Here is a 26,057-nt window from a genome sequence, read left to right as displayed (position 1 = left end):
CTAAGACTAGGAGAATGGTGAATGCAGACCTAGATCATTTTCCTGCTTTAAAGTGCTGCTGTAATGTGTTGTTGTTGCAGTGCAGTGGAGATGGATAGATTTGCAGTCGGAGTCTTTGCTGTCAGATTGCGAGCAGTCAGTGCGAGACCATCCAGAAGTGTGGGTGGAGTGGTGGGTGGGTATGAGGAGAAGTGCTGAGTTGGAGCAGGGTTGCCCTGGCCTGCATGAGGTGCATGCACAGAGAGAGAGAGGCCCTAAGCATTGCATAACACTTTATTTTGAGTGAGTTTTGAACACTCCCTCCGCAACCGTGAGCCACGTCACCCAGTGAAACGCAGTTTCCAGCCGGGTCCGCGCGCCAAGTAGCCATGGCAACCTGTTTTGAAAACTTCATACACTTCTGGCCGAGAGCGAGAGACGGAGAGAAAAGAGAAGGGGCCGAGGTCCAACCCGCAGCTGCTGTGCTCTCTCTTGCCATTTTGTGTCGTTTGCTTTTTTTAAATCTCGCATTCTCATAAACTTGATGACATGTTTCGCATGGAGGCGACACCGAGGTCTGCTCCCTTGCGGTTCCTCTTTTTTTTTTTTTTTTGGCCGGATTACGCCGGGTAGCCTTCGGCTGTGTGCTGCAGCCGTCCGGAGCCCGGCCCGGTAATAGATTTCCTCTCCACTACCCTCTGGCACCCTGGACGCGGGCGTGAAAGCCAATGTTGTTGGCAACTGTGTCCAGGAAGTGTTTCCCTTCGAGCTCCGCGCGTAAACAGACTGGCCCCTGTTTTCACCGTCTGCATGAGCGTGAGTGAGGAAAAGGGCAAAAGAGAGCGAGAGAGAGAGAGCAAGAGATTGTACAGCAACAAGAGTGGGTGAGGGGGAGAGAGGGAGAAAGAGAGGGAGCGTGAGAGAGAGAGAACGAACGAGTGAGGGTTGGGCTAAGTCAGTATGCTGGAATGTGCCTGGGCAGGACGAGTCTGACAAAACCCAGATGACTGAGGGAATCCTTGGCACTGGGCGGCTGGGGAACCCCGTTCGGTTCAACCCCTCCTCCGTCCCTCCCTCCCTCTCCACCACCAAGACTCCCTTTGTCTCCCAGGTCTGGCGCTGCAGCCAGTCTGTCTGCCATAAAAACATTACACAAGCGGGGAGGTACTGTAACGGGGAAAAGAGCTTATGTCAGGCACCTGGAGCATGGAAAACATTGGGATGTTTTCTTTTTTTTTTTTTTTTTTTCAGACCTTTTCTGGGGACTTTTTCCACTGCCTACACAGCAAAGCGTTGGGCACTGATTTCATTTGTGTGTGCCAACACGGCCTACTAGACAACAATCATGAAGTACCTTTTGTGCCCAGGTCATATCAGGATGGCAGAGAAACACATCAGACATTTTGAAACATTTCAAAGGTTTTGAAACATTTCTAATTGTTTTTTGTTTTTGTTTTTTTGGCCCGTTTGTTTTTCCCTCTCTTATCTTCTGAGAATGAACTTCTGAGTCACTGTTGAACTGACATTTTCAGGTGCTCGCAAAATCAGTCATGTAGGCCCTGGCCCATACTCCGGCAAGAATCAAAGGCATACGCAGAGAGATGGCCAGATGGTCCTTCCTTTGTTCTCTCAAGCATGAAGTCTCTCTGTGTTGTTATTGAGTGCCTTCTCATTGAGTCAATACACAACAGTTTAATGAACTTGTTTCTTAAAAGCCTCAGGTTGTTGGTAGTACATGTGCCTCATTCCCCCCCCAATCTTTCCTTGTGGTTGAGTGTTTGTGGAAATAGCTGCAAGGCTCGTCTGATTTGGCTGGGCTCTTGATTGGAGACACGGTACAGTTCCAGTGTGTAGTTGTGAGTCTTTTTTTTGTAAAACCCCTCAACAAAGAAACAATTTTTATTTCCTCGGCACATGTACCTCCTGTCTGGTGTCCATTTCAAGTTTTGGCCTCCTACTGAGTGTGTTTGGTCGGCGATCAGCCGAAAACGTCATGGTGCTGCTGTCTGTTTTCCAAGCTGGCTTTTTTTTTTTTTTTTTGGTCGCATGAGATTTTCTGGAACATTCCGACCTTATCTGCTCTAGTATTTGACAGAACTTTTTGAAAGAAAGGTATTTTTTTTTTGCTTGCCATGGATAGACCCCGGTGACTAGTCACTACAGGGGTTTCCCTTTTTTTTATCAGTGGACTAAGCTGCCTGATATGGAAGCCCTCCTTGTAGATAAGGTGAGGGAAACACACACAGATGGCCGAGCTGGACTCAAATGCATGCCAGGGAGGCCTGACCTTGGACAAAAGCAGATTGTGAGGGAGGCCACTCAGCTCCAGTGATTTCCCCTAAGCATGCAGTTTGTGGGCCTTGATTGTACATTTTTGTTTTTCTAGAGAATAATTTCATAACAATAATGCACTGAGGTTAGATCAGAGTATGATACAGGTGCAATTACCTGCTGGAGGTGCTGTGGATGCTAACCTTTTCGATTGACTCACTGATAATTGATTGATTTGGGATAAATGAACACCACGCAAGGAAGCACGAATAGAACATCTCTGCTCAAGGCTATACGAGACATTTTTAACCTCGTTTTGAATTAGTTCATGTTCATTTAGCAGGCCAAGATGTGCTTAAGCAGTTACCCTTTCTGCAAAGTTTGGCAGGAAACCACGACAGAGTGTGTCAGTCATGAATGGACATGAATGTAAATGTGAAAGTTAACCTCCCGCCGGTCTAAGAAGACAAGAGGATAGCTTGTGGCTGTGGCTATGTTTGAAGCACTCTGTGGTAAAAGTGTAGGAAGTAGCCTACAGTGCAGCTAATGCCTCTTATAGCGTGCGCTAAGGACTGCCATGAGGACCGCCTCCACGTGCGCTACATTACCCACTCGCTTCAAAGGACCCTTCTAGAAACTTCTAAATGACTCCAAGGAGGCCATGGCTTCAAAGGACCCTTCTAGAAACTTCTAAATGACTCCAAGGAGGCCATGGCTGGGTACATACAGTACACCCATATCCTCCAGTAGTTTCGGCCTGAGCGCAGGTGTCCTTTTTAGAGAAGTTTTTTTTTTTTTTTTTTAAAGATAACCTTTTCGGTTTGAGTGTAGGGTTAGCCTGTCATTCTTCCATGTAGAGACAAACTACAGTTTCCACTGGAGCATACCCTTTAGGGTGGAGCAGGTGCAGGGAACTCCCATGGAAAAGCATATTTACTGTACAATGCTTGTGTACATTTCACGTGGCCACTTTCCCCCACTCTGTGCTGCTTGGGCTGTGGTGTTATGTGGCATCTGTTTTCCTAAAAGTGATACTGTTGTTGTTTTCTTTGACATCTGATCTCGAGTCACTGTATCATGTATCACTTTTCATGTGCAGAACACATGTTAATTATTCATGACTTTAAACTCTTCACTCTTGCAAGCAAGTCTGTGTTTTGAGTCTCCCCGTAACTAACTTTTAATCAGGAAAATGATCGGAGGCCCACTGTAATCTATCAGTTTATATGTATGTGTATGTGTTTGATCAAACTTTATTGTGAGGCTAATCAGTTTTATTCTCTTTCTCCTTTTTGCTCTCTCTCTCTCTCCCTCCCTCCCTCTCTCTCTCTCTCTCTCTCTCTCTCTCTCTCTCTCTCTCTCTCTCCTCCTCTTCCACTCGGATCTCATTCCTGCATGGATTGTTTTGGTCTGACACTGACAGAACTGCCAGCGGAAGAAGGTAAATATTGATCTTTTCACTGTGTTCTTAATCTTCCTTTACCAGCTCAGCGTTCACATTCAGCGTCACTGTACACACACACACACACACACACACACACACACACACACACACACTTTGGTATCTTAAATCTTTAGTATCCATCCCCAACCCCGTTCCTTGACTTCCCCGTCCTGTGGAAATGGTTCAGAGACTTCTCACAGGCATCCTATCAGCACGCACCGTAGCCAGCATGAGAAATGAAGCCCCTGGACATGAATACAATTTCACATGAAATGAGATCCATCATTATGTCCGAGAACATTCCGTCACACTACTCCGAGTGGTGTTTGTGTTCTTCTCGTGAAGAGGAACATGCCATGCTTAATGAAGCAACTCCATCCACATTGGGTTTTTTTTTCTGTCGTTCTTCGTTTCAGTGACGCACACCAAACACACACTGGTTGAGTTCCTTAATACCAGAGTTAGTGGGCTAGTAGTGTGGATTTACTTCCCTACTTTGATTTGATATGACCACTAAACCCACTCACACAGATGCATCAAGAGATGACTAATACAGACTATAGAAAAGCATATTGTTCTATTGTTCTCTCTCTCTCTCCCTCTCTTTCTTTCTCTCTCTCTCTCTCTCTCTCTCTCTCTCTCTCTCTCTCTCTCTCGTTCCCAGGCAAGTCCTTGTGGGAGCTGGTGGTTGAGCAGTTTGAGGACCTCCTGGTGAGGATCCTCCTGCTTGCGGCCTGCGTGTCCTTCGTGAGTACCACTTCCTCACTCTCACCCTCTCACCTCCTCCTACTTCATATGCCTTCTAGGAAAACCCTTCACACGGTGCACTCAAAAATCCTTGATTTTTGCTCCGTTTCAACCCTCTCTGATGAAATTTCACCAACTTAAAATTCTGATACCATCCTAGCATCCAAGCAAAATCCTGGATACCAGCCTCCCAAAGTCTTGAATGTTGCTTGGATGGCAATAGAATCATACCAAGCTGGTAAAATGGTAAAACCATGTGAAGGGTTTTCCCAGATTGCATCACATATGCTGCCTATGTGGCAAAACATGCAGGCAAAAGCGTGTAAGACCAGAATGTGTCATTCCCCTTTAGGTGTTTCAGGAAGTGCACTGCCATTTCGGGCAAGCCGATATCAAGTCAGGGTTGCATGCTATTTTGAATATGTCAGGAAGCGTATTATCGAAAGACTCCTCATGTGATGCCCGTCTGACCACGATATGACTGGTTTTCATATCTGACCCTTTCTCCTGTCGTCCACTCTCTCCTATCTGCCGTGCGCCGCCATGTTCGGCAGCTCCAGTCACCTAAGGCAGAGCTGGGAGGGAGTGCAATGTTTGCTGTTTTCTTGACACTTTGCCAAATCAGCGCCACCATTTTAGGCTCAGTGGGTGGGGGAGAGCGCTGGGGTTCGGTGGAGGGAATCCCTGAACTGCCGAAAGGAGTTTTCCATTCATTATGTCCCCAACTAGTCGGACTGGAATTGCCGCGCTATTTTTGGAGCCTTGGGGGGGAAAAACCATTAAACTGTAAACTGGAATATGTGGCATGATATCTGCTCTCGTTGTGCAATTAATGATTCTTTTAAAGTGCACATGTCCCTGGAGGCACATATGCATCCTTACATTAGTTGGATGTCAAATGGATGCTTTATTGCTGGTCTAATGTAGATGGGGCTTCCTGCTGGGACCACTCCAAGATGCCATTTATGGCCAAGTTAGGAGAGTGCTTTTTGTCGGTGGTGTTTTTCTTTTTGTTTTGTTTTTTTCTTCCCTGCTTTTTTTTTTTTTTTTTTTTTTAAAGGCCTCGATCTGTAGGGCGCCTCCGTTTTCTTTCCAAGCATTTCGCATATACTGTAAAAAAAAATGTTACAAGTTGGGGTCTGTTTTCCTTGTTTGTTTTAATATACTGTATGCGCCGAACTTTGTGCAAATACCAAAGCGTCGTCGCAAAAGCAGCTGCGTGTCGTACGCTCCCCGGAGTCCTCAGCTCCGCTGTGAAACAGTCCCGTGGACCACATGTGAAACTCCCTCGGCTCGGGGGACTTTGATCTCCACTGCCACGGGCCGTTTTCCCCCCTCCATCAACATGTCTGTATTGTCCTTCCCTTTAGAAATACAAACTTTTTTGGAAAAAATATATCACTGAAAAAAGTCCTGTAGTAGTCATTTGGAATCCTGCGGTCTTACATAAACCAAGATAAAAGCACTGAATCTGAGTGCAACCTGGATCACTCCATAGATGTGAGAGACCGAGAAAGAGAAAAGAGGAAAGAAAGAACAAGGGAGTAAGAGAGAGAGAGAGGGAGAGAGAAAGAGAAGGGAGATGTGGAGAAAGCAGGACATTGTGATGTATGTTTTGGATGTCGGTCAGAGCCCGGAGAAGCCTGTGATGGGTAGAGGCACGCAACGCAGGAGGTTTCTGCGAGCAGCAACCCACACTTTGAACTCATTTGTGTGCCAGTTTGAATATATTAAAATGGAGGCATTGAGCTTTGCTGACTTTTTTGCATGTTGTGGAGAACAAAGGGACTGGTTTCCAGGCGACAGGAGTGCCACACAGAAGAAAGTGAGGTTTATGTGAAGTTATAAATGATGTGTTTATGGCTCCATTACACACCCGAGAAAGCCATATAGTTTCTCTCCAACTGCTCCAACGTTGAAGACATAGATAGCACAATGCTACATATATGCAGCTGACAACTTGCCCTCTGTGAATAGGGGAAATATCTGTGGTAGATTCTTAACCATTTTTCTTGGTTTAGTTGAATCCAAACTATTTCGAGTGGTTAGTTGGACGTTATTTGTCTGTGGTCAGTGTATTTGTACAAGTTGTCAATGGTACTGTATCACTTTTTTTTTTAACATGCCCACAAAGCCAGTATGTCTGTCTGGCCAGAAACAGATTACAGTTCTAGAAAGGGAAACGTGACCAGAAAAAGGTCACCTCAGACAATTGATAGACTTCCTTAGTTTGTGAGTGTCAGAGTATGGCTTAGTGCCCTTTTTTTTTTTTGTCGTCGTTTGTTTAATTTTAATTTTCTCTGGATGTCGGTGGCCATTTTAAGTGGACAGCAGTTGAGTTGTACAGGAAGTGACAGGAGAAAATTCCGGCGGCCGTTGAATGGGATGTCTCTTGCGTCCTCAGTGTTCTCATCTGCTTGTTTAAGGTTTTCTGTGTAAACTCTTTCCCACACTAAAACTCAAAGGCCTTACGATATGACATTTTGACTGCCAAATGGCAACATTCCCTTGTACACTGACTGGATGCCTCCCCACACATATCCATCTGAAATAAAACTTAGTGCGTCTTTGCTTTATCCAATATATTGCAAAGCCGAACCATGATGCCGCTGTGCTCCTAGCCGCAAGATGGTGTCCATGCTGTCTAATACTTAGATCTAGCCTCTCTGTCAATGTCAAAGTGATTTTTAATAGCGCAGGTCGGTCTTCACTGAAGCTCTTGAGAAGCACAATTCCAAAGACGGATTTGACTGCTCTCTGTCAACACTCCATGAAACCCTCGCCACATAGGAAACTTTTGCGAGACACATGCGGTCGTAAACGATGAAATATTGATTTGGCTCAAGGGATCTGTGAGAGCTTCTTTTTTTTTTTTTTTTTTTTTCGTCCTAAGATGGACAGGGACTGTCTGAACTTTGCTTGATGCTATTGAGTGATGGTTGTAGTTTCTCCTCACCACTGACACTCACTTTATATGTCCTCATTGCCTTATACCAACTTGCAACTGCTTTTTTTTTTTTAAATAGACCTCTGAAGTTCGCTTACATAAAAGCTGTCATCTTTGAGATCCGGTATCTTGTGATTCTTCCTATGGGAAAATATCATGGAAGTTTTGAATTATTCCACCTGTTAAACTCTAGTGGGGACGAAGAAGTCTGAAATGCAGACGTTTTGCTCAACTTACTTTTATCCTCTATCTTCGAGTGGCCCCTGTGATCTTTGGCAGGCTACATTAAGACAGCAAACTTAACTCTGGGTTAGCAGGAATCTAATTTGCATTGCAACTCGCCGTAGGTAGTTAGCTTCAATCAACACCCGGACCTCTTACATGGGCAAAGATTTGGTTTTGGCCATTTTGGTTCTTTGTTGTGTAGGCGAACTTCAGAGGTCTATGGAAGCAGCCAATGAGGATGTGTTATGCCAGCCAAGTCCAGGAGGGGCACTGTAGGGGGTTAGAAACTGGAAGAGCAGCTTGTTTAAGTTTTTCACACCATCCCCTTCATGACCCATTTCAGTTACACTGCAGGGCATGCTGCAGGGCACCACGGAATCAGGTGAGGCCACTATCTTGCAAGAGGAGCGGTATCGGATGCGGGAATGTTAGGACTTGTTGCCTAGCCCACGCTTCTCAAAGTGTGTCTTCGCTTGTGTTAAAGCCAGCCAGTTGAGAAATGTGCAGACGTGTGTTGGCACTGTTTCCTTCCTGTCTGTCATCTATCTGTCAGGGTTCTTTTTTTTTGTGGGGGAGTTTCTCAGCCATGACCATTTCCTCTACCTGACTTATTCTCAGGTGTTCCAGCGCACACACACACACACACACACACACACACACACCCACACCCCAGACTCCAGAGGGATGTGTCTGTGTGTGTGTCTCTGTGTGTGTGTGTTCTTTCTTTGGAGAGACTAATTGTGTGGCGTGCTCCTTTTGTTTCCGACTCCACGCTAATTACTCCCCCTGACACGGCCATCACTCAGGAATGGCGCCCCCTCTGTCTCTCTCTCCGAAACAGCGGACGCCTCCGCCGCCCGAGCAGAGCGGAGTTTCCACGCAGATGACTTGGCCTGCCGCGTGCGCTGCCTGTGCCCAGTCCTACGGGCAAGGTAATGGCCATTGCGTAAGGAGCCGAGTGCTCTCTGCTCTCTGCTCTCTGCATCAGCAACAACGGGACGCCTCCCAGAACCCATACGCCGGCCAACACGTGGGAGCCGAGTCGAGCCGAGTCGAGTTGGAGCGAGAGTCGGAGAGCGCAATAATCCCGCATACCTGCCCTCGAAGGTCGTATCCTCCAGCCGCTCTTAACCGCGTGGCCGTAAATTTTGGAGAGGGCCATTTCTTTTTCCAAAATTACCGCTCGCCTTTTATTTCCTACGGCGTGGCCGTCCACCCTGCTGGAAATAAAGGACTGTTTTGTTCCTGCTCAGCACCTGCGTTGGGCGGCAGCATCGGGCGGCGGCAGCAGCAGCAGCCGGAGAGAGTAGACCATGACCTACCATGCCCGTGCCCGCCAACAGGGCCTCGACAAGTAGTGCTGGCACCTTTTTGGGTCCTGGCAGTGCCTGGTTGGGCGGGTCAACAGCTCTGTTCCGCACGCTCAGCGCAGACATCAGGTGTGCTTTTTTGTGGTCTTGCAAGGGCTGAGCAAATACTGTCAACAACACAAGGACGGCAGGAGACCACGTTTAGCTTAAAGCAACTTCAGGATGTTTTTCTGCAGCAGAATACTATAAAGTACTAAGGTGTGTGTGTGTGTGTGTGTGTTTGTTTGTTTGTTTATGTAATGTAGGTGCTGGCCCTTTTCGAGGAGGGAGACGAAGGCACCACTGCATTCGTGGAGCCTATCGTCATCCTGCTGATCCTGGTGGCTAATGCGGTCATTGGCGTCTGGCAGGTAGGTGGACGGCCCAGAGGCTGCGTAACGGACCTCACGCTCACCGGCCAAACACCAGCAACAGCAATCATCTGACGAATGATTTGTATCACTCCTTCACATAGATGTATACAGTACCATCACAACACATTTGGGAATGATATAAAATGTATTACTACATATACTACTAGTATAAGCATACGGTTGCATTGATTATGAACCAGAAAGGCAAAGAATCTTGAATTTCCCCTTGGGGACCAATAAAGTATTCTATCTATCTATCTAAGAAAACTCATGTAAACATTAGTTTGTAGGAAGCTTTGTAAATACATCTTTGTGAGAAAGGCCTACACTACACCCCTCTTATCCCATAGTCTGTAGAGGGCGTAAAGAGATTAGAAGATCCTACTCCCATCAAGTGGAAAGCATTTTTTTTGTTATTGTTCCCAGCTAGGCTTCAGGAGTAGTGAGGGGTTGCTTACTGAAAGGATTTGCCCCCGTTTGACACCTGAGAGGCTTGCGCTGTTCAGAGCCGTCCTTGAATAGGTGCACATAATGCCAGTGGACAGCGTGGTGACATTTTTCAAATTTTTTTGGACATGCTGCTTATTAACTGTGACAATGCTTCTCCTCCGTAATTGGACAAAAGTCCCCTCAAAGGGAAGCAATTAGTTTGTTTCTGGCAGGTCATCAAAACCCAAACAGGGCAAGTAGACAGAGCGAAGGTGGGGAGTGTTAGAGTGAGAAAGAATCTCTCTCTTCAGGCTGCTCAGAGGTTGTCATGGATTTAACCAATGGAGCCGAACGTGGTCGTGTCTTCATAGTCACAGTTACACAAATATTGTCAATTATGTTTGTGAAAATATGGGTATTACTTTTCAAGGGTGTATAAAAATGCAAGTATTAGATTTGGGATTTGTTTCACCTGTCTTTGCTAGACAGATAGTTTTAATGTCTGCATATTCCTACTGTACGTCGCTCTGCCTTTACACTATTAAGCTGCATATCTGCACGAGAACATTGTATTCCCAAATGAGTACGAGTCTGTAAGCATTACACATGGAGGCAACAAAACACACACAAAGTTAATATAAACTTCAAACACTTGATGAATCATAGTGGATCATCTAGATAGATCTCCATTGTCTCGCAGGAAACGTGTTGACATTTGTGGGGAACAATCATCTCATCTCTCGTCATCGTCAGGGGTGGGGGGGTCTTGCCCTGGTGGCCATGTAAACAATGCTTGTCCTTCCCATACCCCCAACCCTCCCCCCCCCCCCCCTCGCAGGAGCGGAATGCAGAGAATGCCATTGAAGCTCTAAAGGAGTACGAGCCGGAGATGGGCAAAGTGTTCCGCATGAACAGGAAGGCCGTCCAGAGGATCAAGGCCCGCGACATCGTCCCCGGGGACGTGGTGGAGGTGGCAGGTACGGTACGGCTGATTGATGGGCGGGCTGGAGGTTCGGTTCCCATGGATGGCACGTAAAATACATGTAAATGGGATGGCATATGGATGAGGAGCATATGGTAGGGTATAGCATCCATACCAGCAGGAGTCGTTTGCATGGAGTGGTTTAATGCGTGCGATGACTAAATACAGCCTCGTAGTGGGTGGGAAGAATGCAAATGTGAGATTATACTGTCTGACTGCGGGCTTCTTGAATGTCCTCCTCCTCCGACGGCGCTCTCAAGCGTGTTATTATGCTGCCCTGCAAGTGATTTAATGGTTGTTGTTTGCGGCGTCCATTTTTCATGTTGCTCGTGCAGCCGTCCGCTGGGAGAGCCCTTTTATGGGGGCATCACGGAGGGGTGGTGGTGGTGGTGTGTATGGAGGGGTGGGGGGGGCTTCGAGGCTGGCTTGGTTTTTTTGTTGCCGTCGGGAGACTTCAATGGAACATTGCATCTGAGTGGTCTCTCTCTCTCTCTCTCTCTCTCTCTCTCTCTCTCTTTCTCGCTCTCTTTCTCTCTTTCTTTTTTCCCTTTCTTTTTTTTTTTTCTTCTACCGTTTCCACTCTGTCAACTCTGTCCAGGATTTCGAGTGCGTTTCACCAGCTGCCATCTTCCACACACGAGTCCTCTCTTTCTTTCTTGCTCCCTTTCTCTCTCTCTCTCGCTCTTTCCCTCCCTTCACCGCTGTCTCTCCGTCCAGCGTGAGTGCCGCTGATGCTCTGCCATTGACCACACACTCAGGTGTTTGGAGCGGAGTGAGGGGAGAGGGGAGGGGGGTGTGGGGGGGTTATCCCGTAGTGAATTACATAAGTGCCGGGTGCACCCATTCACACCAGCCCCCTTTTCCAAAACCGGTCTCCTATGGTGCCAGCTCCGAGACGTGTTTGCCGCTCGGTGTTCGGCTGGCGAGAAGCGAAATAAAAAATCGAAAACAAAAAAAAAAATGGCAGCTGCAAAGTGGCTGTGGTTTCACGCTGGATTTAGGGGCCCCCCATTTAAATTTCCAGCATCGCTCCTCCTCTCCTGCTTTTCCATGCTGTCAGTCGCCCCGAAACCACCTGGACGCGGCTCGACGTCTGTCAGCTCCCGCGCCCGCCCGTGCGCTCTCACACTCGCATACACACACACACACACACACACACACACACACACACACACACACACACACACACACTCACATGTTCCCACTCATGCTGTGAACCAGCCCATGTCTAGGCAAGACTAAAAATAGACTTGTTGTTACTTCTGTGCATCCCTCTCTCTCACACACACACACACACACACACGGAGTGAATTGCACATTTGTGTGTGCCCGTGGACAGGGTCATGTCATCAAAGTAATTAGTGTTTGTTTCTGTAAACTTTGGCTCGCTAATGATCTCTCCGCGCCGTGGCGGAGTGTGGAAGGAAGGAAGGATTTTGCGCCGAGCAGCCAGGCAACGAGGAAAAAGGAAGAGGGGGTTTGGCCCCGTCACAGCTCGCGTTCACGAAAAAACAGCAGCCATTGGAAGATCTCACAAAGCAGACGTGACCAAAACAAAACAAACCCCCATCGCTGGCTTCCTACGCCGTCGGCGTGGATCAGGCTCGATCATCTGACTCGTGGCTCATGCGTACCATGAGGGATGTTTTGCCACAGCGCTTGTTACTAGGTGATTGTTGTTTTTGTTCGCAAAGAGCCAGGATCTCTTTCTAGGTTACTGTCAGTACCACGACAAGATGGATAGAGGCAGAGACAGAGACCAGATGGAGGGAGGAGATGTGTGGAGAGAGGGAGGAATTAAAAGATGAATGAAAGACGGGTGGAGTAGCTGACGGAGAAATAAAAATGATGTGCTGGTGTTTTGTGTCACAGCGGCACGTTTTGCGTGTGATGACGGCGTTTTGTATGTGATGGCCGTCTCGTTACTGTCGACCGAGGTGAGAGGGAGGGAATCAGCGAGTGAGTGAGTGAGAGAGAAAGCGTTGTGCTACCTGACTGTTTGTGGAGGGGAAACAAACCTCCCTTTGTTCCGGGGCAGCTCCCTGGACTGTGCTGGGGCAGGCCCACATTCCTACACACACACACACACACACACACAGTAGGAGCAGCCTTGGCTGATAAACACACACACACACAGCACCAGGCAGGGGGGCAACGTCAACATCAACATCTGGCACACACTGGCAGTCCCACACCAGCTCGCGCTCACCTAACTTAGGGTGTGCCGGCGGATAGATAAACCCATGTGTGTACACTGCCACACACACACACACACACACACACACACACACACCACCACCACCACCACCACCACCACCACCACCACCACCACCACCTCCCACATCCGTCTGTGACCTGGAGGCATGCGATTTAATTGAGTTGTGTGACAGGAGGATAGCCTGATATAGCGCAGCAGTCCTTGCCTCACACACACACACACACACACACACACACAGCACAGAGACGACTGCTACTGATTTCCCATGCGTACTGACGATGGAGAGGGTCTTTAGTACTTCTGATGCAAATTTACATTTTCACAACCCCCCCCCCCCCCACACACACACACACGCACGCACACACACACACACATCCCAGAGTCTCCCTGTCATATTTGTAAAAACACGCGGCTAGTCTTGTCGGTGGAGGGCGGCCCCATGTCTGAGGTCAGTGGTGTGCCGGGAGGCTGGAGTGGACGAGGGATGTTCACACTGCAAATCTGTCAGGGCCCGGCGGAAACGGCTGGCCCCCGCCGCCACAGGAAGACTGGCCGCCGGCCGTTGGGGTGTTGGGATGACGGATTCGGGGGGGGACGCAGATGGAAGGTTGAGTGCCGTGGCCAGTCCCAAGCTGTCCCCAGTCCCGCCGGCTCTGGAACACACGGATGACGTGCCCTAACGACGACCACTTAAGGGTGCACCGGGTTCACCTGCTCGAGGGCTCCAGGTAGACGAACGAGTAAAACACGTGAATGAAAATAAAAAAACGAGTGAATGAATTAAAGAGAGAAGAGAGAATCAACCCCCCCCCCTCCCCCAACACTGATTCATATTTTACATAGAACGTGAAGGAATCTATCCGTCATGTACGCCATTAGAAGATATATCCAGGGAACTGCTGCGTTTCAGAATGTGCTTTCGTAAAAAAACTTTTTCGCAATTAGCATCTGAAGGATTAAAAGCGCTTTGGACGGCGGAATGTGCCGGTCACAGTAGATTGCCTCTGCGCATCATATGGCGCCTGCTGCACAGAGGGGAATTATCTCCCCCTTATCGCGCTTCTGTTTCTTCCCTCGCCTCAGCCTGTTGCTAAGCAGTACCAAACAAACGTGGAGTCAGGCAGCGGTCCAGAGAGAGACAGAGAAGAGAGAGAGAGAGAGCGAGAGAGAGAGAGAGAAACAGAGAGAGCGAGAAAACACAAATTGTCAGTATTGAAGAGGAGAACTAAAGATGGAAACTGTAAATTTAGGATCTCGGGGAAAGAAGAATGCGAGAAGTCCAGAGTTGTGTGGGCCAAACCTGGCCCCAGCGAAATGGCAGCCCTAACCGCCGTGCTGTTTGTCCCTCCACAGCATTCCCGTTTTTTTTCCCAGCTCCTTATTATCCAGCTTTTCCTGCATCTCGGATTAGTGCGTGTTGATTCCGTCGGAACGCTTACAGAGCGAGAGCGCAGCCTCGCAGTCCCTCGATTTGTAGGGTTTTGGAAAAGGTTGCTTTTCTTTAGCCTTGGAGTGGAGTTTTAGCGCGAGTGAGAATATGGGAATTTTGTTTTCCCTTTATGAAAAAAATAAAAGAGAGCAGTCTTTACACCCCTGTGTCCGGCCTTCTCATTGTCACTTGTGCCAACGTTACGCCACGCTTGTGAATCCGGTCCACAGTGGAACTTTCCCTCCAATTTTAAGATGGAAAACATCCACCCCCCCCCCCTCTCCAACCCCCCCCTCTGCACTGCGTGGGTCTAGGAGTTGGTGGAGGCTTTATAGAGGGCCTGAGGAGATGGAAACCTGGGGGAGGGAGAGCTACTGTAGCGTTAGCGCTGGTGCTGCACCCCGCTACTCCCAGCTCCCAGCTCCCAGCTCCCGCTAACCTGTTTCGGAAAAGTCCGTCATGGTCATCCTCCACGTGGAAGGATGCCCCTTTCTCCTCAGCACCGCGTGTGTTTGTGTGTGTACAGTATGTGTGTGTGTGTGTGTGTATGTGTGTGTGGTGTGTGTATTTTACTTTGAGGACAGGACCAGCTGTGTTTGATATGATGTAACCCACTTATGAATGCATCCCTCAGAATGCAAACTAAATTGAAATGTAAATTATATCAATTATCTCGCTGCTGTTATTCTCCCATTTGGTGTGAAGACACCAGAACAATACAGGAATATATGTCCATATTTTCACATTGTTTGGCCCGCGTCTCGTAATCCCACTCATGTCGTAACCGCCGTCGCTACTTTGTGCAGTTAGTCAGTTTGCTTTGGTGCTGCGCTTTCGAGGGACGCGGGCCATCCCAAACTGCCCTGATGCATTAGCATTTAGATTAGATGTCTTCTAACAGCGAGGTGTGTGTGTGTGTGTGTGTGTGTGTGTGTGTGTGTGTGTGTGTGTGTGTGTGTGTGTGTGTGTGTGTGTGTGTGTGTGTGTGTGTGTGTGTGTGTGTGTGTGTGTGTGTGTGTGTGTGTGTGTGTGTGTGTGTGTGTGTGTGTGTGTGTGTGGAGATGACCAGTGGTCCTTCGGCTGCAGCCCCCACTGGCTCAAACTCGCTTTGGCTCTGCCCTGACCAGGAGGGACTCTTATCTGTGTGTGGGTGGGTGTGAGAGAGCCAGAGAGAGAGAGATGTTTATAAAGTGTTACCGCAGCTACATTGGTACAGAAATAGTGGTTTGTGGTACCCGATATGAGGAAGAGGGATTGAAGTGGAAAACAAGTCTGAGAAAATCCTCTTGCCCCAACTAAGTGAGGGCAACCAGAGCTGCCCTGGGGCAGAGTCTGAGAGAGAAAATCCTCTTGCCCTGAGTAAGGGCAACTAGAGCAGGCCTGGGGTAGAATCTGAAAAAGGTGCATCAAGATGAGGGTGTAGGTGGAAGAATACCAGTACCAGCATCCCGGCCCACTAGCCTTATGGTCATTGAACATGATCATAACCTGTCTGCCTGTGTCCTTCCTGGTGAGCAGTGTCTTCTCGTTGATTGGATGGTCTCAACATTGCAAATCACTTTGCCTGACCAGAAGGAGGCTCTATTGAGAGAGGCATATAATCATTGAAGTAATCTTGCCTTTATTGCCACAGTCATATTGGATGACCTACAGCAACCAAACGGGAGAAATGAAAACATATTTTTTCGGACACTGGAGTTGACTTCAGGTCATCCCTTTTTAATAAGGTTGGAGCAGTGTACTGTAGCTCCTCAACCCTTCCATATTGGGACTTTCATGTTGGGACAGTGAAGCTCCAGTCACTTACAACACCAGAGCTGAGTTTCGTCTATTCATATGTGTCGATAGATAAATGAAAGCTCTTGCATATGAATATGAAATTATACTTTTTTATTCACGTCACTGTTAGTTCCAGGGTAGTGGTTTAATTTGTGAATGCGAATAGTTTCTGTCAGACTTCTGTATTTTTGTTTTTTTTATTTTGGTCTCGAGGGTGACGGGAAGGAAAATCTTTTTTGTGTGTGTTTTCTGAGGTCGAGCGAGAGATTGTTATTGATCTGGGCATGGGACAGAAACGGGGGGTAGGTGCTGCTAACTCCATCACTGCTGTATCGAGCTGCATTTGCCGCCTGTGTATGCCGTTCGCCTTTGAAGTGAAGTTAAGTGTGTGTGTGTGTGTGTGTGTGTGTGTGTGTGTGTGTGCGTGCGTGCAGCTTCACTTGTTTTTCTCTTTTTTGCTCGAGGCTTTATGTGCACTGGAGGCGCTTCGATCTGTTGTTTACCTGGTACTGTGTGTGTGTGTGTGTGTGTGTGTGTGTGTGTGTGTGTGTGTGTGTGTGTGTGTGTGTGTGTGTGTGTGTGTGTGTGTGTGTGTGTGTGTGTGTGTGTGTGTGTGTGTGTGTGTGTGTGTGTGTGTGTGTGTGTGTGTGTGTGTGTACTGTGTGTGTGTGTGTGTGTGTGTGTGTGTGTGTGTGTGTGTGTGTGTGTGTGCGCACGTGGACGGCCCCACATGTGTGGAGCCGGATGGATGCCCAGAGCCATGTTTCTGTGCACCTCTCATTTCCTGCATGATTACAGCAGCAATCTGCGCCGCCCACTATGGCCATAGGCATCAAGACACAAGAGCAGCTCAGCTGTGCGCTCCCCAAAGAGAACCTCCTGCCTTTAAGGAACCTGCTGTTTTTCACCAACTCTGTTGGCTGTTTCTCTCTCTCTCTCCCTCTCTCTCTCTCTAACTCTTCCTTCCTTCCTTCTTTGTTTCTTTGTCTGTTTCTTTGTTTCTTTCTCTTTCTTTCTTTCTTTCTTTCTTTATTTCTTTATCCCTTTCTTCTACAGTGAAGGAACATTCCTAGCTCACCAGATGTTGTGTTGTTCTTTTGCCTTTGCCTGTAGTTGGGGACAAGGTGCCGGCAGACATCAGGATCACCTCCATCAAGTCCACCACGCTGAGAGTGGACCAGTCCATCCTCACAGGTACGGGCACGTCCAGCCCCGAGCTCACCTGACACAACGGCATGTCGCCGAGGGCATCTCTAAAGGATCTCCGAGTTATTGCCTTTAAAGTCAAGAGTTATTGCCTCTGAAAAAGCCCATTGAATTGCCAGTGTATGACACACGCTCTGTAAATAAGCCTGCCTTGCCTTGCCTGAAAAGGAAGAGCTTAACTCTGGTGTTGCCTCCACCCAGAACCATTAAGTGTACGGTTGCATCAGCGCTGCAGCTGTATTGAGCGCTGTGTTGTGTCATGTGATGTGATGTGACGGCATGCTTATTTCCAGTCTTGTCTCTCTCCGTTCACCAGGGGAGTCGGTGTCGGTGATCAAGCATACTGACCCCGTGCCTGACCCCAGAGCTGTCAATCAGGACAAGAAGAACATGCTGTTTTCGGTGAGGGTTCCCACCATGCACGTGTGTGCGTGCGAGTGTGTGTATGTGTGTGTGTGCGTGCATGTGCATGCGCGAGTGAGTGAGTGTGTGTGTGTGTGTGTGTGCGTGCGTGCGTCTGCATGCGCGAGTGAGTGTGTGTGTGTGTGTGTGTGTGTGTGTGTGTGTGTGTGTGTGTGCATGTGGGGGAGGGAGTTGCCTTGCTGTTTTGGGCCTGGGAGGTTGGGCGTGGGGTTGCCATGCTTCACTGTGGGCCATTCCCATGCTCCCAGGGAGTGGAGATTACTATCAGCAGCCCCTCTAATGTGAACAGAAGCATTTCTCAGCAGAGTCCCGTCGTGAGCTCTTATGAAAGCACAATTTTACACTCTCTTGAAATGAATGGTATTTAATTTCAGCGATTATTGGTTAATCGCACTTTTATTAAAAAATAATGATTAACATTACACTCTACAAAAACCACTAAACAGAACCTTTCAGTTTTTTCCCCCCTTTTTAGTATCAGAGAATGTGTCTCTCTTGGGTGCCACTAAAAAAAGGGTTTATTGCCGAGTCAGGTGAAAATGCTTTAGCGGTGATTAACTTAATTTTAATTGCTAACTAAGGATTCCTGTGAAGACTCTTTTGTCTCCGGTAACAGTTTTTCCGACGGCGGACCGCGATCACATTGTGCGGGTCACCCTCTCGGCTCGTTGTGTTTTTCTGGCGCGGGCCTAATTGCAGAGGCGTGATGTGCTGTTTATAGTCGCCCTCTTCGCGTCCCGGCTCATTTCAGAAGGGGGCCTCCTGGGGAAACCCTCCTAATGACATTATGTTCCAGTCACTCCACCAGGCCCAACACATACCCTTTGTCTCGCATCTGTGAGAAAAGTTGGTTAGCGGCTTTCGTTTTTTAGTGCTTTGAAGTATTTCTGTTTTTAGGATCAGCAGCCTGTTGTGTGTCTGTGTTTGACTCAAGTGTGTGTTTGACTCAAGTGTGTGTGTGTCTGTGTCTGTCTGTGTCTGTCTGTGTCTGTCTGTGTGTGTCTGTGTGTGTGTGTGTCTGTGTGGTTGTGCGACACAGGGGACCAACATCGCGTCCGGTCGCGCCATCGGCGTGGTCGTCTCCACCGGCGTCGCCACGGAGATCGGCAAGATCCGCAACCAGATGGCGGCCACGGAGCAGGAGAAGACGCCGCTGCAGCAGAAGCTGGACGAGTTCGGCCAGCAGCTCTCCAAGGTCATCTCGCTCATCTGCGTGGCCGTGTGGGTCATCAACATCGGCCACTTCGCCGACCCCGTGCACGGCGGCTCCTGGGTGCGCGGCGCCATCTACTACTTCAAGATCGCCGTGGCGCTGGCGGTGGCCGCCATCCCCGAGGGCCTGCCGGCCGTCATCACCACCTGCCTGGCACTGGGCACGCGCCGCATGGCCAAGAAGAACGCCATCGTGCGCTCGCTGCCCTCCGTCGAGACGCTGGGTTGCACCTCGGTCATCTGCTCCGACAAGACCGGCACCCTGACCACCAACCAGATGTCCGTCTGCAGGGTGAGTTTTCCACGAGGGAAGCGGGTGGGGTGCCAGGCTGCCAGGCTTTTTAAAGGAGCAGTGGGCAACTTCCAAATCATCACAGATGTCTAGGTTCAGCTGAATTGGGGGGAGTCAGGCTTTTTAAAGGTACAGTGGGCAACTTCCAAATCGTCACAGATGTCTAGGTTCAGCTGAATTGGGGGGAGTCAGGCTTTTTAAAGGTACAGTGGGCAACTTCCAAATCGTCACAGATGTCTAGGTTCCAAATCATCGCAGATTTCTAGGTTCAGCTGAACAGGGGAGAGTCAGGCTTCAGCTGAACAGGGGCTGCTGTGAGGTGTTTTTCTTTTTTGTTTTGTCAGTCATTTTCTGAGAGGGGTCAAAGGTTGGCTTTCATTTTCCAAACTTTTCACAATTTCCTTCTCTTGGAAAAGCTGGAAAATGCAACCCTAAGAGGTTTACCCGAACAGCAACGTCAGTCGTGTTTATGTATTGCGGTCGAGGGTAAATAAACACATCCCATAAACACAGCTGGGTCATAAAATATGACCAGAAGGCTCTGTGTAGTTCCTCTTTTCTTTTTTTTTTTTGCATTTTAAACAAAACCATACCGTAGACGTGGAGATTTACACTCCACCACAGTGCCTTCTGATTTCAACATCATCTACAGGCATCATGGCCCGTTAACGCAGACTTCAAAGGCTTCTAAGCAGTTGAGGTCAGTTTTTACGCTCCCATATGGCTCTCTGGGAATCTCTTCGTTCTTTAACTACCCTTGTTTTTCCCTTTTTTCCTGCCCTTCGTATGTCCCTCTCTCCATGTCTCTGGTGTGTGATCTCCTACACGCTGCACATCTTTGGGAGAAGTTTTTGGGGCGGAGCCCACGACTTCCCCTCGCCGCTTAATCTCCAAACCACATCTCTGGGTTGCATTCCCCCCTGAGCACGCGGCCTGATTTGATGTGGTCTCTGGAACATGAACAGGTGGAATTTGGGGATGGAGAGTGTGTGTGTGTGTGTGTGTGTGTGTGTGTGTGTGTGTGTGTGTGTGTGTGTGTGTGTGTGTGTGTGTGTGTGTGTGTGTGTGTGTGTGTGTGTGTGTGTGTGTGTGTGTGTGTGTGTGTGTGTGTGTGTGTGTGTGTGTGTGTGTGTGTGTGTGTGTGTGTGTGTGTGTGTGTGTGTGTGTGTGTGTGTGTGTGTGTGTGTGTGTGTGTGTGTGTGTGTGTGTGTGTGTGTGGGTGTGTGGGGGGCTGAAGGGAATGGAAACTCCCCGCGGTGCTGTAATGTTTACCATCGTCACTCAGGCCTTTGATACGGAGCCGGAGGCAGGTTGCCGCCAAAGCCCCGCTCGTCGCATGACGACACGGTTTGGGGCAGCCGTGGTGTACTGGTTAGCGCATCGGGCTTGTAACCGGAGGGTTGCCGGTTCGATCCCCGACCAGTCCACCACGGCTGAAGTGCCCTTGAGCAAGGCACCTAACCCCTCACTGCTCCCCGAGCGCCGCTGGTTGGGCAGGCAGCTCACTGCTCTGGGTTGTGTGATTCACCTCACTGTGTGTTCACTGTGTGCTGTGTGTTCACTAATTCGGTTAAATTGGGTTAAATGCAGTGAACTGAATTTCCCTCACGGGATCAAAAAAGTATATATTCTATTCTATTCTTCTATTCGCAAGTCGCCGTTTCTTTGGGCACTCGGACAGAAGGGCGGAACCGACGCCAGCCAGGTGGACCGATGCGCTGTCCGAGGGGACGAGGCAAACTTGAAATGTCACGCCTGCCAAAATGTCACAGCTGGCGGAGTGGAGGTCCACTGATTTTCAAGCTGATAAGCAAGACACACACACACACACACACACACACACACACACAGACACACACACACACACACACACACTCACTTGCACTCAACAGCCCCCATTTGCTAGATTAGAAGCCACTGAGTGCTGCTAGCGGCCCCGTCTGTGTTGTGGTGAGCGAGCGCAGCGTGGCGCAGGTTCTCGGGTGGTGCGGCGGCCATCTCCTCCTACCACATCACCACATCACCACATCAGCACATCACCACATCAGCACATCACCGCATCAGCACCTGTCGGCCCAGTCTGCCCGCTGTTCCTGGAAAATCCTGTTGCTGTTTATGTTGGCACCAACCTCCTTTCTGGCAAATTCCACTCTCTTTCTTTCTCTCTCTCTCCCTCTCTCTCTCTCTCTCTCTCTCTCTCTCTTTTTCCATCTGTGACGCTCTCTCTCCCTCTCTCTCTTCCTCTCTCTCTCTCTCTCTCTCTCTCTCTCTCTCTCTCTCTCTCTCTCCATCCCTGAGGTCCTATTGTGCCTAACTAACATGTCTGCCCTCAGTTCTCTCCGTGCTCACGGCCTCACCCACACTGCCCATAAATCAGTCCAGGCGGCTTCGTAGCCTTCAGCAGGGAACCCCTGCCTTCTAATTGGGCTGCTCGATTGCACCATCGTCAGATGATGCCGCCGCCGATAATGATGAGGAGGAGGAGGAAGAGGAAGGGTTTCTCCTCAACCAGACCTGTTTTGGGAGGTTGTGCAATGACTGTGTGATGTGTGTACCAGGAGGAGCGCGCGCGCGCTCGCTGGCTTTCTGACTCCTACTGCGCCGTCATGTCCAGGCACGACTGGGAGCCAGTTCCCGTAGTGCTTCATCATATTTCCCAGATGTCGGCCCTCTTTCGCTTTCACACTCTCTCTGACGTTCACCCTCTCTTGCTCCTTTTCTTTCTTTCTTTCTCTCTCTCTCATTCGCTCTCTCACACTCACTCAAACACCACAGACACACACAGACACATACACACACACACACACTCTCTCTCTCTCCTTATCATTGTGTATGTGTTTTATGAACAGGTTGGCCTGCATTGAAGTTGGACTTGAGTTGCATTTTAAAATGACTTGGTTCAATAATATTTGGGTAGTTTCACAATGAAGGGTAGTGCTATTATTTTTTAAAAACATATTGCAACTAGTTGCTGACAATTATTTGATATGCACACTTACACACTTACAAATGTAGTTTTAAGCCATTAGTACGTATGAGGGTAAATATTTGTAAATAAAAGATAAATGCAGCAACAAACTTAAATAAATATCAAATACATATGACTGTTATTGGCCAAATTCCTCAAAATGAGCAAAACAAAGACAAGATCCGAAAGATCCTGAGACAAAATATGAAACAAATCCCATAAAGCCGTGGGCTAAATCCACATTGGGACTGAAACAAACTGACCTGAGACCAGTGAGCGACATCTCTGCAGGTCTCTCCTCCTGTGTGTCTCTCCGTCCCTCTGACGAACTTCCTGTCCTATTAAGGATCCTGCACATTGTTTAAGTAAGACTGGTTCAGTAAGCTGTGTCATCATATAGTGTCCTCTTAAAGATCCTTCACATCATTTACAGTAAGTAAGACTGGCTCAGTAAGATGAGTCATCATACTGTATACTGTCCTCTTTAGGATCCTTCACATCATTTAAGTAAGACTGGCTCAGTAAGATGAGTCATCATATACTGTACTTTTTATAGTATAGATTAGAATATGTGTTGGAGTGTGCAAAAACTGTTTGACAGAGAACTTTAGATGTTTTAGAAGTTTTACAATTGTAAATTAGTAGACTTTTGTTTATTAGCTATCTACCGTACTACTAGTGCCTAAAAGGTTCACGTTTGGGGCTACAGTATGTGTGTGCTTGTGTTACTTTCAAACACTGAATGCTTCAGAAAGATATGTGGCTATTTAGACCCACAGTCATTTTCTATTTTTTGTCACTTCCTGTACATTTCACACTGTTTGTGTGCATGTTTCCTGTCAAGAGGGTGTTTCTCTCTTTCTTAAGAGGGAACTTCTCTCTTTCTCTCTTTTCTCTCTCACTTGTTCTCTTCACTCTCTCTCTCTCTCTCAAACACACACACACATGCACACGCACACTCTCTCTCTTTTTCACACACACACACTTGCTGATGACGCGAGTTGAAGGCTGGGTCTTGGGTCCTGTTTGACTGCAGGGAGTTCCCTGCCGCAAGGCCTGCTTAATCTCCCCACTCGCTTTGGGAACCTTCCGGAAAGAGCGTGGCCCTCGGGTAAATATTTACCCTCCGTGTCCGCGCGGCTCCCAGCCCCAAACTGCCTATCTATGATTAACACAGCAAGCGGAATCAGGCGCTCACCTTATCAACACCCCGGCCCCACTACACTATCTGATATCTCACCAGTCTCGATGTGGATGCAGACTGCAGTATTTTCATCACTGCACATTATATTATTATTATTATTATGTTACTTCAAATGTGTGTGTGCCATTTTGTTGGTGGTGTTCCTTTAAGAGAAAGCCTCCTGGACATGTTGCAGTGTGTTGCATTGATCTGCCACAGATGCTTTGTCTGACCTGATGTCACCTTCACCAGGCAAGAGTGTGAGCTGCCTGTGACTGTGACGCAGACACTGTGTGTGTGTGTGTGTGTGTGTGTGTGTGTGTGTGTGTGTGTGTGTGAGAGTGTGAGGTTGTTTGCAGGTTTCCTGTGGGCTTGTGCCGAGGCGCTTTTCCAGGCTTCTTTTCCACAGCTCTGGGGTGTCTGAGCCCTTTGTGGCGCGCCATGCCCGCAGCGTCCCTGTCTGTCTCCTCACCTTCCTGGACTGGCACAGCGGTGGTGTGCCAACTTCACACCCCCCTCCCCTGCACCTCCTGCCCGCCTTCCTTCTTGCCACTGCTCTCATTTCCCGCCCACTATATTCCTCTCCTCTCCTCTCCTCTCCTCTCCGCTCCGCTCCTCCTCCCACTTGGTTGGCAGCAACTCACTCCATTGTGAGAAGCGCCTGTAGGAGGACACAGCCGTGTGTGTGTGTGTGTGTGTGTGTGTGTGTGTGATTATGATTACCCAATCCTGAGAGGTGGACAGAGGTCCACACCTATGCTGTTGGTGGGTCCCCACATGATCCCCCTCCCTCCCTCTTTCCCGATGGTCAAAACAAGTGATGGGGCACCAGCATGTCCTGCTGCCAGAACCAGGAGACAAGTGACCACCACCACCACAAGAAGCACCAGACTGGCCCTGGCCAATCAGATCGAGCCACTAACCACTTCCTGGCACCACGTGCGTCCAGTCGTACTTAGTGTGCCCTGTTTCCATGGTGACCCCAAGCAACTTGGCCTCAGACTCGACCAGACTGATAGATCTCCGTATGGCCAGCGGCGCGGTCATTTTTACTCATTTTGTGACTGAGCGATAGTCACCGGTCGTCATTATGAGCCTAAGCGCAGAAGAATGTTCCCACTTGCAGGCAGTGGAGATGTTTAGCACATGACTGGCGCTTGTTGGGCCCCGGTTGTTGGGGGCCGGGTCTTTTTGGGTGGTCCTCGACGGCGGTTCTTCTGCGCGACGGCACGTTTGCGTCCTCAGACGATCGCAGGCGCCGTCAGGAGATCCGCCGCTCACCACACGCTTCTCGCTTGTTGAACTCGGCTGCTGTTTTTTTTCCCCCCACGTTTCATTTCTTCATGTTTTTCCATTTCGTCCTCATGAAATAATTTTGCTTGTTCCATCCATTCTGCTCAAGGGCAACTGAAAAGATTATCAGACAGACACACATGGACACACACGCAGACACACACACACACACACACACACACACACACACACACACACACAAATATCTAGTGTGTGAGATGAGGGTCTGCGAAAGCAGAACTGCCTGGATCCTCCTCTGGAAATGTTTTTGAATAAACAGCAGCTTCTCAGGAAACAGATCAGAGAGGGAAAGAACTTTCTACCAAACAGCTGCTTCATTAATTCTCCAATCAGCCGTTTTACTTTGAGATGCACATTAAGATGGGATGTGTGTGTGTGTGTGTGTGTGTGTGTGTGTGTAAGTGCGTAAGCGTGTAAGTGTGTGTGGTGTGTGTGACCTCTGCTGACCGTCTCAGCATTAGTGTCCATTAAACGTCCCTCTTCCAGCATAAGTTTGCGGCGGTTCGAGCAGGCCCATGAAAATGAGACTGTTATGGGCATTATGCAGAGAGTCAAGCCATGAATACTGATGTGCGCTCTCTCTCTCTCTCTTTCTCTCTCTCCCTCTCTCTCTCTTTCTCTTTCTCTCTCTCCTTTTCATATCCCTCTCTTCCTTCTCTCTCTCCCCATCAGCTCAATCACTTCCTCTCTCTCTCTCTCTTCTCCCTACTCTGGTCTTGGTGTTTCTTTCCATCATCCCCTGCAAGACTGCACTTCTGAAAGTACCTGTACCCCTCTCAAATGACCCTCCCTCCCTCCCCCCCTCTCAAATGACCTCTGATCAGGTCCTTACGACTATCCTCAGTTCGACAGCCAGCAGAGGGGGCCGTGAGGTAAATGAGTTCAGCTGTGTGTGTGTGTGTGTGTGTGTGTGTGTGTGTGTGTGTCCCAAAGCTAGCTGTCCTGGGCTCAGGCCCAGAGGCGATCGATGCTCAGTCCAGTGGACGGCCACACATGGTGCTGATGTGACGGATCCTCCTAGAGACCCGTGTCCCTCTAGTCTTTCAAACAGGGAGAATAATCATGCACCCTGATTAGCAGGGTCTCCTATCATCGCCCTGGAAATGACCAGTGACCTCTCCTGTGTGTGTGTGTGTGTGTGTGTGTGTGTGTGTGTGTGTGTGTGTGTGTGTGTGTGTGTGTGTGTGTGTGTGTGTGTGTGTGTGTGTGTGTGTGTGTGTGTGTGTGTGTGTGTGTGTGTGTGTGTGTGTGTGTGTGTGTGTGTGTGTGTGTGTGTGTGTGTCACT

At 48.7% G+C, this 26,057-nt stretch overlaps 1 protein-coding gene across 2 annotated transcripts in view; it reads left to right on the top strand.

Annotated features, from left to right (window-relative positions):
* The window catches only part of atp2a3 (ATPase sarcoplasmic/endoplasmic reticulum Ca2+ transporting 3), a 51,023-nt gene that overhangs the window by 7,860 nt on the left and 17,106 nt on the right, over positions 1 to 26,057 (top strand). For both annotated transcript variants that reach the window (XM_062536256.1, XM_062536257.1), the window contains exons 2-8: positions 3,674 to 3,691; positions 4,359 to 4,441; positions 9,229 to 9,333; positions 10,604 to 10,742; positions 17,287 to 17,367; positions 17,696 to 17,781; positions 18,842 to 19,306. In XM_062536256.1, the coding sequence (XP_062392240.1) occupies positions 3,674 to 3,691; positions 4,359 to 4,441; positions 9,229 to 9,333; positions 10,604 to 10,742; positions 17,287 to 17,367; positions 17,696 to 17,781; positions 18,842 to 19,306 (977 nt within the window). The remainder of the gene's footprint in view (positions 1 to 3,673; positions 3,692 to 4,358; positions 4,442 to 9,228; positions 9,334 to 10,603; positions 10,743 to 17,286; positions 17,368 to 17,695; positions 17,782 to 18,841; positions 19,307 to 26,057) is intronic.

This window comes from Sardina pilchardus, chromosome 5 (genome assembly GCF_963854185.1).
Source record: "Sardina pilchardus chromosome 5, fSarPil1.1, whole genome shotgun sequence".
NCBI classification, from domain to species: Eukaryota; Metazoa; Chordata; class Actinopteri; order Clupeiformes; family Clupeidae; genus Sardina; species Sardina pilchardus.
The sequence above is the reverse complement of the archived record's forward strand: the minus strand, read 5'-3'. Positions and strand labels throughout refer to the sequence as shown.